Genomic DNA, 13,617 nt, shown 5'->3' with positions numbered 1-13,617 from the left:
TTATTGATAAGATGGAGCCAGGCTCTTTGCTAATGTACATAGCAGGAGAATGAGAGAAAGTGGTCATAACTTGAAGCAAGGGAGGTTTGGACTGAATATAAGGGGGAAAAAAAAAATCAGTTTCTTAAAAGATAAATTTATTGTTTTCTAAATATGCAGAATTGTCTTTTCCATAAAGTCAAATCTAGATTCTACCAGAGAATAAAATGAGAGAAGAGCCAAAAAATTTACCCTGAAGGATAAAAATACTGGAAAGTTGCAAGTTAATGCAGAGAATATAATGACATAGACATCCTGGTGTTAGCATTCTAGTTCCTATTCTTTATTTGTATTTTTGTTTAATGTCTGCTAAACTAGACTCAGAATTGCTATCTTCCTTATCTTCTCGTTATTAGTAGTATTTTAAAACATTGACACAATTTTAAAAATCAAAGAGCTAAATTTACACATTGTGTATCTTAATGAGTGAAACTCAAATATGAGTGAATTTAATGGAGATGACTTGCTTGTTAGGGCCAAAGAAGCAAATATGATAAGGTTGTTCAAGATTTGAGTGACTTTTTACTACACTCAAATAGTAAATTCATGTGTTACTGTTGGTGACAAAATGCGATTCTGTTGTAATCTGAAGGCAAAATAATTCTGTCTATTTAAAAAAAGTGTTTTATCCACTTTATGATGCCACAAAGATCAAAGAATACAAATCCCACAGTTCTTGTTTGCAGACAAATTGAAATGCAGTTTCCTTTTACCATGCAGATGCTTAGCCAGTAAAGCTAGCTGCTGAAACTTCTATGTAGATAATGCATTAATGCATCAAAACCTTTTACCTGCATACCATTACTGAGCATTGTTTAGTCCTTAATCACTGAATCAGTATGAATTAAATTGCATCCTTAATTGCCTGAATATCTTATATTTTTAAAAGCTTGGTTTTGGACTGTACTCATTTGTTCTTAACAGGGTAATCCTTAAAGCTGAAAGGCCTGTATTAAATTGAACATCAATTCAAGCCTGTCATGAGGATTATAGAATTAGAACTTTCAGTGATTTACAGAATGAGAAAACAAATAGGAGCTTTTGTACACATTTATGTATTCTTCTTAAATAAATCCTTGATTTCATTTGTAATGTATGTTGTAGCTTGCTTTTGTATAAGGACTGTACCAGATGAAGAGTTAGTAAAATTTGGTTAAAAATCTTTACAGCTGTATTTGTAATATTAATTCTCATCTATAAAAATGAAGTATATTCCTCTCTTAAACTCTTACATGCACCTACTGCCTCTGTGGCCCTTGAAAGCAAAGGGTAATCTCTGCTTCTGCCAAATCTTCAATTAACTCATACATTCGCTCTTTATATGTCCATAAAAATGGAGAAACCAAGTTTGGACTCGAATCTCTTTTGCCATTTTCTTAAATTCATGATGTTCCTTTCCAAATTCCCCAGCACACTGCAGTGTGGGATTTAGCCACAAATATATATGCTTACGGTGGAATTTGTCAGTAGCCCTATATCTCATGATCTCACGATTTTTTAAAACAGTAAACTGATTCTAGTGGCCCACACCTTTAATGAAGAACAGAGGGTCATATCACCTTTAAGATCACTAGTTTATTCTAGAAATTGCCCGTACAGTTGAGAAGATGGTGAATATAAGTAATTGCCTGTTTCTTCACACTGTGCATAATTCTTTCACAGCTCTTCCTAAGTAAAACTGGACTTAATGAATTTCATTTACTGGCAGTTAGGGTTAGATTTGCTTTTCTGTTGTTTTGTATTGCAGAAATATTAAGGTGCATTTATTTCATGTGTTTGGACAGAATTTTTTAGAAAGCCTGAACTAGCTGGAAATTACAGTTTAAGATCCAGCATTATTCTTCAGCTTTTTCTTCAATAAAAATTGCAGATTTATGATGAGAAGCATCTTTAACTTGATTGGAATAAAAGAGCAAATTCTGCATTTAGCACTCCGACCAGCTATGCAATGGTTCAGAGGGATTCCTGCACAAACTTGGCACTAGTGGCGTAGGAGGAGTTTGCTCTTTTTATTCCATTTACTCACAGCTGTGCTTTTTATCTCAGTGTTCTCAGAATAATTTCTTATGAAAAATACAGTATAGGGATAGGTTCCCTTTGTAGTCTTGAAAATTATAAGTAATTGTAGAAATTGGAATTTTGAAATAATTTGCTTCATTTGCAGTCGACTATTGTAGGTAATTTTTTTGCTAATGAGTTTAATTAAAATGAGTTTGGCAGAAGTAAAAAAAAGGCTTCATTAAAAAAAATTATTTTTCTTTGTTTTCCCCTCTGTTCACTTTTCTAGATTAGAGATACTAAGTCATCGGATCAGAAAACAACCCTGTTGCATTTTCTGGTAGAGATCTGTGAGGAGAATTATCGGGACATTTTAAAATTCCCAGAAGAATTGGAGCATGTTGAGAGTGCAAGTAAAGGTAAGCAAATAGATAAGACACCTAAAGGTAATACCTGTTTGCTTTGACATGAACCACTTCCAACGTTTCATTTGAAATTGTAGGAGTATGTAACCTGTAAGCGTTAATAATCCAGGTGGAGTCTTCCTTTTCTGGCATTTATTGACCTGAGAAAATGTGAAGGGGAAAAACGGTAATAAAGTAATTGCTCTTCATTTGAAGTGAACTGTGGAAATAATACAGCACTTCTCAGTGAAGTGCATACAACTTCAGATGTATTAGCATTATAATGGTGATGTTTAGTTTCTCTTTATCCCTTTAAGGTCTTGGGTTGTTTCTTGCAAGTAAACACACGTGTCTTACCCTCACAACGTGTTTCTCTTTTTAACGCTTGAATTTTACCTCAATAAAGAGTAACAAATATGCCTTTTAAAGATCCCAGTAATCAAAGATATCAAAGATACAGTGTATTTACTGTGCATTTACCACAAAGTCAACGGTTAATACTAATTTTGTTCTTAGTCAGTCAGCCTTATTGCCCAGTAAATGCGATGGAAAACTTAATTGTTGTTGGAGAGCATTTAAAGTAAAACTTACTGTGCTGCTTAGCCCAACTTGATTCCTAGATACAGAAAGATTAAAATTATTTAACTTAGAAATGATAGCTGTTATAAACTGTAAAAGGTTAATATGTAGTCTAAATTGTAATAAAAATTTATCCTAGCAGAACTTTTCCAGATCATATTTGCCCAAATAGCAATCGAGTGAGCTCTTTGGGCTGGAACACTGTCTGTCTTATTCTGCTTCTGCATTCACCATTACCACAAAGCAGGAAATTTTATTTCATTTCTTAAAAAAGAATATCTTGGAGAGATTCTCCTCCAAAAAATGTTACGTCAAAATCCGATTTTAAATACCAGCTGCAATTAAGCCGCCACTGAAAGAAAAACAAAAATAGCGGCCTAACCTTGAAAATACTTATCTTATTTATGTAATTTACCTCTTCATAAAAATGGAGCATAACCTTTTGACCTTTTCTATCTTTTGTAAAAAGACAGAGTTTGAAGTTTTTGTGAAAATCAGCTTAAGTTTGTAATACTTAAGTTTGTCAATCACTTAAGAACGAGCCCATGTCTACCCTCTGCAAAGCAGCGGGACAGCGCTGCCGTAGAGCTCCTCAGTCTATGCAGGTGTTCCTGCCCCCCAAGTATGGGAAGTGATCAGCTTTTCTGATATTAAGGTCAGAATGAACAGAAGTTTGCCTTGCTAGAGAGATTTTCCTGTTCAGCAGGCTTTAAAAAGCCTGTGCTGTGCGGGGGGGGAGAGTTGTTTACGTTCACTCCTCTGTGAGGAAGCAACCAGTTGCACTGTCCTTTAACTTAATTTCTGGGTTACAAGCTCCTTTTACAACTGACCTGTCAGATTTTGCAAGACTGGTTTTCTGCATCTTTCCCCCTCTGCCAAGACTATGGGATAGCAGTTGATAAAGGTGAATTGAACAGAGCTTTTTTTTAAGTGGGCATTGTTTATTCAAGAGTACAAGAACATGAGGTGAAGAGAGGGGGAAGAGAAAAGAAGGTGGATACGCGTAGCTCTATCCAGATCTTCTTTTGCAAATGTTTACTTCTCTCTCTCTCTCTCTCTCTCTGTCTCCCTCTCATGCCCTCATTTGCTCCCCACCCCCCCTTTCTTTTTCGGTGTTATCAGGAGTTCGTTTCTCTCCTTACTGCAGAGGCTGACATATATTGAATAACATACTCTTTTTAGTTAGGCCATTGTTTTCTCTGTCAGCGCGTCCTCTTCTGTCCTAAACTCAGGTCCAGTGAGAGTGGAACTCTTATTTCCTCAAGGACTTGGGGTGGTTCCTGAGCTACTCCCAAACTTTGCTATTGTTTCATCTCCAATTTTTTCGAATTGCAGATTTAGGTGATTAACTTTCTGCCATTATATATATATTTTTTGCTGGTTTTTAAACTTTGCAAGTAGCTTTCCGTGCTTTTTTTCTGCGTATGCAAGAAAATTTATTTCTATTGCTTAACATTGGAAAAAATCCTGCCTGTTTAAAAGAAATACACAGAACTCCCCCAAAACACAACCCCCCAAGTGTTGCATTGTCATTCAATTCCGTGTCAACAGTAAGCGAGTTGCAACTTAAGACAAGATGATATTGACTGCTTTATGAAAAAGGTGTGGTGTTTTAGGAAGTGCTGAAGGGGATATTTTATATGTAGATATTACTCTTGTCTTAAATGGTGTTATATTAAACAAACTGGAACTATTGAATTATGTGAAGGGACATTTTACTTGCAAGTTAATGAAGCCTGTTTCCACAGTAAGGAGAAGGGCATACTTTTGGATACTGTATGAAGTTTCAGAATTCAGAATGGTGCCAAAATGATTTTAAATGTTAAGGTGGTGAATTGCAGTATAAATCAAAGAAACTTTTGAAAATTAAGATAAATTATTGTGATTTAACAGTTTATAATAGATTGCAGTACGTTTTCTCTCCTGCATCAATATCTAGAATTGTTACTTCATAATTAAGATGATGGATCCATCTTTTTAAAGTTAATGCTTAAAATAACCATTTCTTCTCCAAGACAGAGATAGTTATTTCGGAATCCAGGGTTTTCCTTTTGCTTCATTGCACTCAATGAAAGGAGCACCTGGCTATGGCAAATGTATAGATTTCCCACCTCACCCCCCTTCTGAGTTTTCATGCGTGTCCCCATGCTTCAGTCACCTCTTTGCTGATAGATCCCTTACAGGCACGAAAGCCTATGGCAAAATGGGACGGATCTGCTTATAGAGGGTGGAGGATGGTACTGTGGTTGCAGGCAGTGTAGAGATTAAGAAAGAATATCTTGTGCATTTCTGTCTTGAATGTACCATACATATAAAGATGCATGCTTAAAAATGTACCATTGGACACTTAAATCTGAGCACCACTATGGATATTACACACAGAATTTGTACAGTTACTGTTGATTTTGCTGTTTGCTGTCATTGGTTCCTTTTGTAAAAGTGTCAGTGGTGATTGTTCCTGGTCTCTGATACAGCATCAAATAACTTTCTCAAACTGATCATCAACTTGAGCTGTTAATCCCAAATTTTATTCATTTTTTTCAATTTACCTAATAAATGTTATTAATCTGGGAAGTGTGTTCACTAGGAATTGTGATAAAGTATAACAGAGTGATTGATTTTATTTATGCAATAGCAGTTCATTGTCGTAGTTAAATATTGAAAATGTTTGCTATCACTTGGTCTTTTTTTTTCTGGAGATGAATTTTTAATTTAATCTTCTTCCTCCTCCGTTTCTCTTGTTAAAATTCTTTACAAAGCCTTATGGTTTACTAGGCATGTTTGATAATCTTCTGTTAGTTTTCTCATGTGGCTAACACTTCACCCTGCAGCTTTGAGGGGGTTTATAGTTTGATTGAAAACCTCTGGTGTTTTATAGGTTGACTTGAGGGATTAAACCGAAAGGGTCAGTAAAGTTTCAATTAAACTATTGCATCCAATAGAGAGGGAGCATATTAATGACAGCAAAGTTGCTACTAATCCCAAAATTTAGCAGAAATATGAAACAGGTTTCACTGCGGTTAAATTTGTTTCATTCTACAACGTAAAAGGTGGTTAAGTTTTCTTTAAACAGCACTAACTTCTCTCTTATCAGAAGCATGAAGTACTGTTCATTGTTATTGACTGAAAGTTCCCTTTGAGCCCTTCTGTGACAAAGCAGAGTTTTGGCGGAATAAACCACCTTCGTGCAACTTGCTACAACTGTTCCTCATGATATTTTTTGGTAGTTGTTCATCTACTCTGTCATATGTGATTATTTTTTGGTGTACGAAGTTAATGTGCTGTGTGTGGAATATTTTTGCTTTCTATTTATTGTTTGGTATTTTAAAAACCCGTGTTTTCAGGAAATGGATGCTTACATTTATTTTTTTCCTGTAGGAGGCTGCTTTTCTTGGAACAAAATGGCTGCAGACATAGGGGCATTCACTTCACTTAGATATGTTTGAAAAAGAAATCTATTGGCCAATAATATCTTCATATGATTTTTAAATAAGAAAATATGTGCAAAACAGTCAACACTGACTACTTGAGATGTATACTTCTTACTTCTTAGGCAGAAGGCAGCCATGTAGTTTGAACTATGCATAAAATTATGAACACAAAATTTATCACATTTGACCTTTTTTTTTTCCTAAACCCTTGGTATATACTTCTCAGTCCTGTGTAAATAAAAAGTTTTGTTTTGCTTTAATTTTTGTGTAAGAATAAAGAACGAGGATCTGAACAAAGGATGTATGAGAATTTTTTTTTTAAACAAATAGATAAAACATAAAACTGGATTTTAATATGAAAAGGTCAATGGGATTAGGTGAACTGCCCATGCATGTACAAAATCTTCAATAATCTGATATTAGGTATGATAAAATCTTTTGATCTTTTTAAGGATGGAAGATCAACCTAAAGGTTTATGAAAAGGAAAAATAAATTGGGAAACAGTTTTATTCTGGAAAGTGTAAGCAAAGGTCAAACTGATTAACTATGAAGAGATTATTGGAAAACCATTCTTTGCTACTCAGAGAAGCAGACTGTATGAGAGGAAAACCAATAAAAATCACATGGTTGTGACAAACTCGATCCTTTGATGTAAGGGATATTCACTCACCTGCTCCGAAACCCGAGTGCTTTCCTCATGTTCCCCTTGTGGTTGGAACTATGCAAAGCCTTTGCTTTACCTTTTAACCTTGTTCACTTTACCTGTTCTTCTCTTCATAGTATCCGCTACTTACTATGTTGTAAATTCTGATTTTGTTGAAAGCCTTAAATTTGCACGTCCTTTTCTGCAGGTGCAGTCAAACAAAACTTCAAAACAAACAAAAAGGTGCCTTACTAATGTCAGCTAATGAGTTTGGAATTTCTAGGTAAAGTCAGGTTGTAGAAAAGTATATTTCTGAATTCCTCAGAACAGATATTTCCTTCTAACTTGAAATTTCCTTGATCATCAAGCTACCTAGAAATCGGAGAGAAGAAATATGTGACACAAAAGAAGTTAAAAGAGGAGGGAAGTTAATTATCTATTTTATAATAATAATTTAATTTCAAATTTTAAAATAAGAACACCTATAAATCACAGCTGATGGCTTAAACATAGGGCTTATATTTTAAATAAATCCTAATCAGATCTTGGCAGGGAAGGCACATGTATCCCAGTGAAGATATTTCAGTCAAGTATATATAGATTTGATAGCCCTGAAGAAAAGTTTTATGTTGAAAACTGCTTTTTACTCAGGATTGACTGCCATGGTGCAAAAGGATTCATCATCATCTTAGCTGGTAGGCTTCTTTGAAAATGCAAGGAATTGTGGAGGAAAACGAAACAAAACAAAAAAAAGCTTTCATTTGCACAAGGGTCCTGACAGATTTCTTTGTGCTTGCACAGCACAGTGGAAGAATATTTGATAGAATAAGTGCTTGCTGCTACTGACAGCAGCAGATTAAAAAGTAGATACCATAAAAAAAGTGAGCGCAGATTGGCCTTCTATGTCAGGCAGACTCACAAGTGCATTTGTTAATTGCTAGCAAGGGCTTATCTTTTGAATTTTTTTTTCTGTTTTTAATCTTTTCATTGTCTGAACTTTCACTCTTTCCTGACTACTTAAAGAAATATAGGACCATGTAGCCTTTTTACCATTGCTACTAAAAGCAGTATTTTGCACAGCATATTAAAGCACCCATTCTCAGAAACTTCACTCATGGATGTGGCATGTGCCACAGTTTGGTAGACTGTTCATGGCTTCAGGAACATGTGACATTGAAAAACTCAGGAAAAAAAAAATTAAGATGGTATGATCACAGTGTACAGAAGTGTTCCTATTTAAATGGGAATTCATCGACTTTAATTTCTCTACATTGCACATAACCAACAAAGTAGAATTGGATTCCACGGGATCCAGCAGTTGAACAGTTTTATAAAAAAACAACCTATGTTCATAAAACATACATAAATACCTTGCCTGAATCATGCACAGGAAGTAGGAACCATGCTTAAAAAAAGGATGCCTGGAACAAACAGTATAACACTTTGTCTATGACATATACAGATTTTAGAGTATCTTGAGTGACTCCACATTTAATGGTAAATGCAAGTGCTTGTATTTTCTAAACATTCAGATACTGGATAAATTTGAGGGATTCTCCTTAAAAAGAACTCTGTAATTACCTTAGTTGTAAAATCTAACTATTTGCTATTCTTATGATCATGTGAAAATATAAGTGTATAAAATCAATTTCTCAAAAATAAGACCAGTGTTATTAATTCATCATATCTGATGTCGATACCTAGATAATGTAACCACAGTCAAGGGAATCTAAACAAGACAGAATAATATGGCAGGACTTCTTTTTTTATTCTCTCCCACTTCTCACAGTGTCCAGTTCCTCCTAAGTTTATTAATTCTTGACATACTTATGTTACGGTGCATGGTAAATTTTATAGGGCTTTTGTATAGCTGGAACAGTCTTACTTTGTCTGCCAAGAGTGGGAGTTACTATGCTGAGTAAAGTCATATGGAATATTTCTGAGCTTGTATTTTTTCACTCCCTCTCTACTTCAGAGAGAGCTGGATCTAGAATGCTGCTGTCTGTAACTGGCCGTTTGACACTGTGCAAGGTGTCTTGATTTTCAGACAAGGCAACATGATCCCTGATACGTGTAGGGGGACTGTGGGGTTTGGGGTTTTGGGCTTAGCTGACCAGTCATGTAGGACTCCTGAGAATAGCTGAACTCCAGGGGGAGGAATAGGAAAAATGAAGACGTTCAGAATGCATGAGAGTGTTTTCTTCAGAACATAACATATTCTGTGCCCAGTATAAAGGTACCACTACATGGTGGTTTTTTTTTTTTTTTTTTTTTTTTTAAGGAGTGTTTGAAGTAGAAGTGAAAGATGCCTTGGGGGAGGTGAATTATGTCTGTTTAGTAGACTAGAAAGTACTAATAACAGCACCACAGATTTCTCACTCATGAGAAATATAAAATTTATTTCTTTAATCTGCAAACACATGTTTCTGACAGCTGAGGCATCTTTCTAGACAGGACGTGAGTAATCAGAAATACTGTGGAATGCAAGGATGTATGTATTTGACATTATATACTGTTATTAATGTTGTAAGAAAATATTTTTCAAATTCTGCATAGGTATTTCACTGTGACTTAATGGCATAATTTTAGAGCAGGAAAAATATCTTAGAACACTCTGTTTCATTCTTCCTTTCAAGTATAGCAATTTAAAACATACTCATAAGTAGCAATCATTTTTTGGTTACATGAAAATGTTCTAGTTCTTTGCAGTAGGAGAAGCTGTGTTTTTACAAAGAAAGTCTGCAGTATTTTCCACCTTGTGCAGTTTAAATTGCTAAAACAGATTTCACCGAGTCTGGTGCATTAGTGGCTATGAAATAGATGGTGCCTTCTGGCATGTTAACTTCATGCCTACAGCTGTGACTCTTCCCTCCCTGATAGAACCTGAACACTGGCACTCTGCATCATATTCAAAAGCCAGGCTTACACTGTATAGTGACTTCCGTCATTCTTTTCATTCACATGAACTGCAATATTGAAATGTCAGAAACTCTCTTAATGTATTTTTCTGAACGCAGTAAATACACAAACATTAGGTACATCAAACACCATAGGGATTTTTTCCTCTAGTAACACTGCTTTATCCACATATATCATAACTATATTGGCAGTAGCTTATGCATTATCTCATTAACAGTGTTTCAGCAAAAATTTTCTCCCTCATTGACAAGATGGCAATGAAGAAGACAGAGAAGCAAAACTTCACAGACAGGCTTTGTGTTGTAGTTCCAAGGTGGAATTTCTGAAAGAGCTCCTGTTGGAGACTCGGCAGCTTTCTGGGGTGGATTGTGCTCTGCAAAATTGTTTACTAAATTTTCCTGGGCTTTGCTATTATGATCTCTGAGGGTTTTGAGACTTTATTTAGCTGCTCTCTTCTAATCTGCATTAATTGTTAAGTAAAATAATGGTTGCTCAGATTTTTGAAGCAAGCTAATCATGTTAGCATCAGAGTGTTACAGTATTTTGCAGCTGCAAAAGCATCATATTTATGAGACAAATCTGAGAGCATTTTTCTACATTAAAAAAGTTGCTTTATATGGCATGGATTTGGAGGGTCCAGTTCTCTCCCTGAAGTGTGATTATCCAAGGCAAAAAAAAAAAAAAAAAAAAAGAATAGTCCAGATGACTCTCATAGGCTGTTACACATTAAAGAAATTTTTGACTGCAGGTGAATCAATTAAGTTCTGAAGACTACTTTAAACCACTTTTCAAATTACTTAATCCCTCCAGAATTCCCATAATACTAGCCCTTAGAAGTAAGTTGCACTGCGGAAGTTGCAAAACAGCACCTACTTTTTCTTCTCCTCATCTGCTCTTGAATATGCACCCTTTCTGATTCAGAAAGGTTGGTAAACCTCTGGAAGCAAATTGGAAAGACCAAGCCCCTGTTAAGAGTTGAACGTATAGATATTCTAAAGCAATGGAAGTGATACATAGATAGCCTGCACCCACAGGTAGCTTGTGTAGCTGTTATAAATACACAGAAACGCTGCTACATTGGAATGCATCTATCATGCGGAATTCTTGTTGCCACAGACAGTGATAGATACGTAGTTGTTCCTTAGGGAAAGGTTATAAGTGCACAAATGCTGGAGAGGGAATGGAAGTAAAGAACGCTGGCATTTAAGTAGGATCTGAAGCTGTTGTATGTCAGGAACTGCAGGACTCCCCCCTCACCACCAATATGTGGGTATCAAGTATGTTTTTATTTAAGTATCTTTAGCTCCTAGAAAGCATATTCTGTATTATATGCTTTTGTTAAAGATACTGCTAGCCATCCAGCTATTCAGTATTTTTTAAAATGCTATTTAATATAAGCTTAAATCCATTTTTGAGGGAAGGAGGGTAAGGAGAATAGCTAGTTTTCAAAATGGGGAATAGTTTGTAGGAAGTTGCTGAAGTATATGTATAAATTTTCTTTTCATAGAATCACAGAAAAATACAGGTTAGAAGGGATCTCTGGAGGCCATCTAGTCCAAGCCCCTGCTCAACGGAGGTCCATTAGATTAGCTCAGGTTGCTCAGGGCCTTGTTCATTCGATTTTCAAATATCTCCAATGATGGAGATAAACCAGGTTTCCTAGAGAGGCTGTGTTACAAAAGTTTACTCTGTCTTCCTTACTCTGTGGGGTTTCCACATCCTTGCACCACTGAATGTAGTGCATCTTAGCTGCTTCCCAATGAATTACAGTATGGGCCTGTCAATTTGAAGTTACACAGACCAAGCAAAGTTTGACTGTGGAGAAATAGTGACAGTGGAAAATAGGGGCTTTTGAAATGAACATAGCAGAACTAGCATGTTCAGCACTTCTAAAAATAAATGAAATGAACATAAAAGTCAAATCATTTCAGGCCTTTGCCTCACTTAAAATTTAACTTCACTTTATACCTTTGTCAGGAAGTTTTGGCTTTAGCATGCTCCTGTATTGGGTACTCAATTTATAAAGATAAGCTTTGCTTTCAAAATTAATTCAACCTTTGAGATCCTGAAAGATGCATGTAATTGCTTTCAAAGTAGAGTGAATTTATGGAGTGCCCTAGAGAAACTATCCTTGTTGCCAGAAGAATGCTGCTGGAGGTGGTGCTGTTCTTGGTAATAACCTTTAATGCTCCTGGTTAAAGTTTCTGAAATTAAGATGTCTGTTCTCTAAAGGGATTTCATCTGTAATATTATGAGTCAATTCATGTTCAACTGAAAGATTTGTATTCTCCAACATATGATTGTTTACAATTTACTCCTAGTGAAGTGAAGTTGAAAGGTTCTGTGTAAAGGCTGGTAGGTCACAAAAATAAAAATATCAACGGTCAAAATTCAAACAGAAGAAATCTTAAGGTCTGAGGCTTTTCTTTTTTCTTTTTCAGAAAATTGTTCTTTTACTGCCAATTAATTTGACCTTAAGATGTAAAGAATTTTGAGTCAGTACTGAGTTGGACAATTGGACCTGTCCAAAAAAAGCAGGGGATTTCCTGCTCAAATAGTTTGTAAGAGAAGTGGCATTGTACTGTGATTTGGAGAGGAGCTGGACAGCTGTCTCATGTCATAGCATTAGCAGTAAAACATTTTGGACTTCTAGTGGTCCTATTGATGACTGATTTTTAAGGGCTCGGTAAGTTGTTATGATAACCGTAATGTTATATAATTTATGCCTTAGAAGCGAGTTGTCTTTATAGCCAGTTAGCTAATTGGAATTGTTGTACTCTTTGAACATGTATGGAGGTACATAAGTGTTGGAGCATTTCCAGCCTGCAACAGGGACAAGGATATTCATTTCCTAAACCAGAGTAAAACTCTGTGTATATATATTGTGATATTAAACAAAAGCTACCTGCACAAACTTCTCTGTTTGTTTCAGGATTATGGGCATTGTAATTTCATCGACTCCAGAGAAGAAAAAAAAGACATACTGCTTATAATGTTTCTGATTTTACATCTAACAGACATTTTTTTTGTTTTCTTTTCTTTTTTTACTATCTTGCTTGTCAAGGCAAGCTTGTTAATGGCATTTGCATTTCAGTGCATGTTATATTTAAATTTAATTTCATCATTTCAGATGGCTGTTATTGCTGTTGTTCTTCTGAGAAACTGAGAATCTGTTCATAGTTTGTACCAAATATTTGTTCTTTATAAGCTTGATTTGTGTGTTTTTTTCCAGATGTTTTCCAGATATTTTGCTCCAGATATGTGTTAAAATCTATATGTCATCTCTTTAATTGTATCAGATATATCTGTTTTCTTTCAGTGCTAAGGCAGTGACATATGAAAATGTCATAAGCATTTGTAAACATTTCTTTTCTGTGATGCTGTTAGGTCTTGATCGCAGCTGAGATTGTGAGCCTCCAAGGTTCACGCTTTTTGGTTTGGTAGAGTGTATTTTTTCTGTCCCAGAGGACTGATAAGTCTCCTTCCCTTCTCTCTATAGATTGAGAACGCTGTGGCAATCTAGAGCTTCTGCACATACACACCTCATTAAACATAATCTCAGACTGTCAGATAATTTATGTCTTAGATTGAATGTCTCATTAA

General features: G+C 35.5%; 1 protein-coding gene across 2 annotated transcripts in view; it reads left to right on the top strand.

The window, feature by feature from the left end:
• DIAPH2 (diaphanous related formin 2) overlaps positions 1-13,617 on the top strand; it is a 293,928-nt gene that overhangs the window by 127,627 nt on the left and 152,684 nt on the right. The window contains exons 23-24 of one of the 2 annotated variants that reach the window (XM_067304120.1): positions 2,327-2,456; positions 6,399-6,671. In XM_067304120.1, the coding sequence (XP_067160221.1) occupies positions 2,327-2,456; positions 6,399-6,466 (198 nt within the window). In that variant the 3' untranslated portion in view covers positions 6,467-6,671. Of the gene's footprint in view, positions 1-2,326; positions 2,457-6,398; positions 6,672-13,617 lie in introns of those variants that run through there. The other variant, XM_067304122.1, reaches the window with a different exon arrangement.

Source organism: Apteryx mantelli, chromosome 13, assembly GCF_036417845.1.
Source record: "Apteryx mantelli isolate bAptMan1 chromosome 13, bAptMan1.hap1, whole genome shotgun sequence".
NCBI classification, from domain to species: Eukaryota; Metazoa; Chordata; class Aves; order Apterygiformes; family Apterygidae; genus Apteryx; species Apteryx mantelli.
Note: the sequence above shows the minus strand (reverse complement) of the source record. Positions and strands in the feature narration are given on the sequence as shown.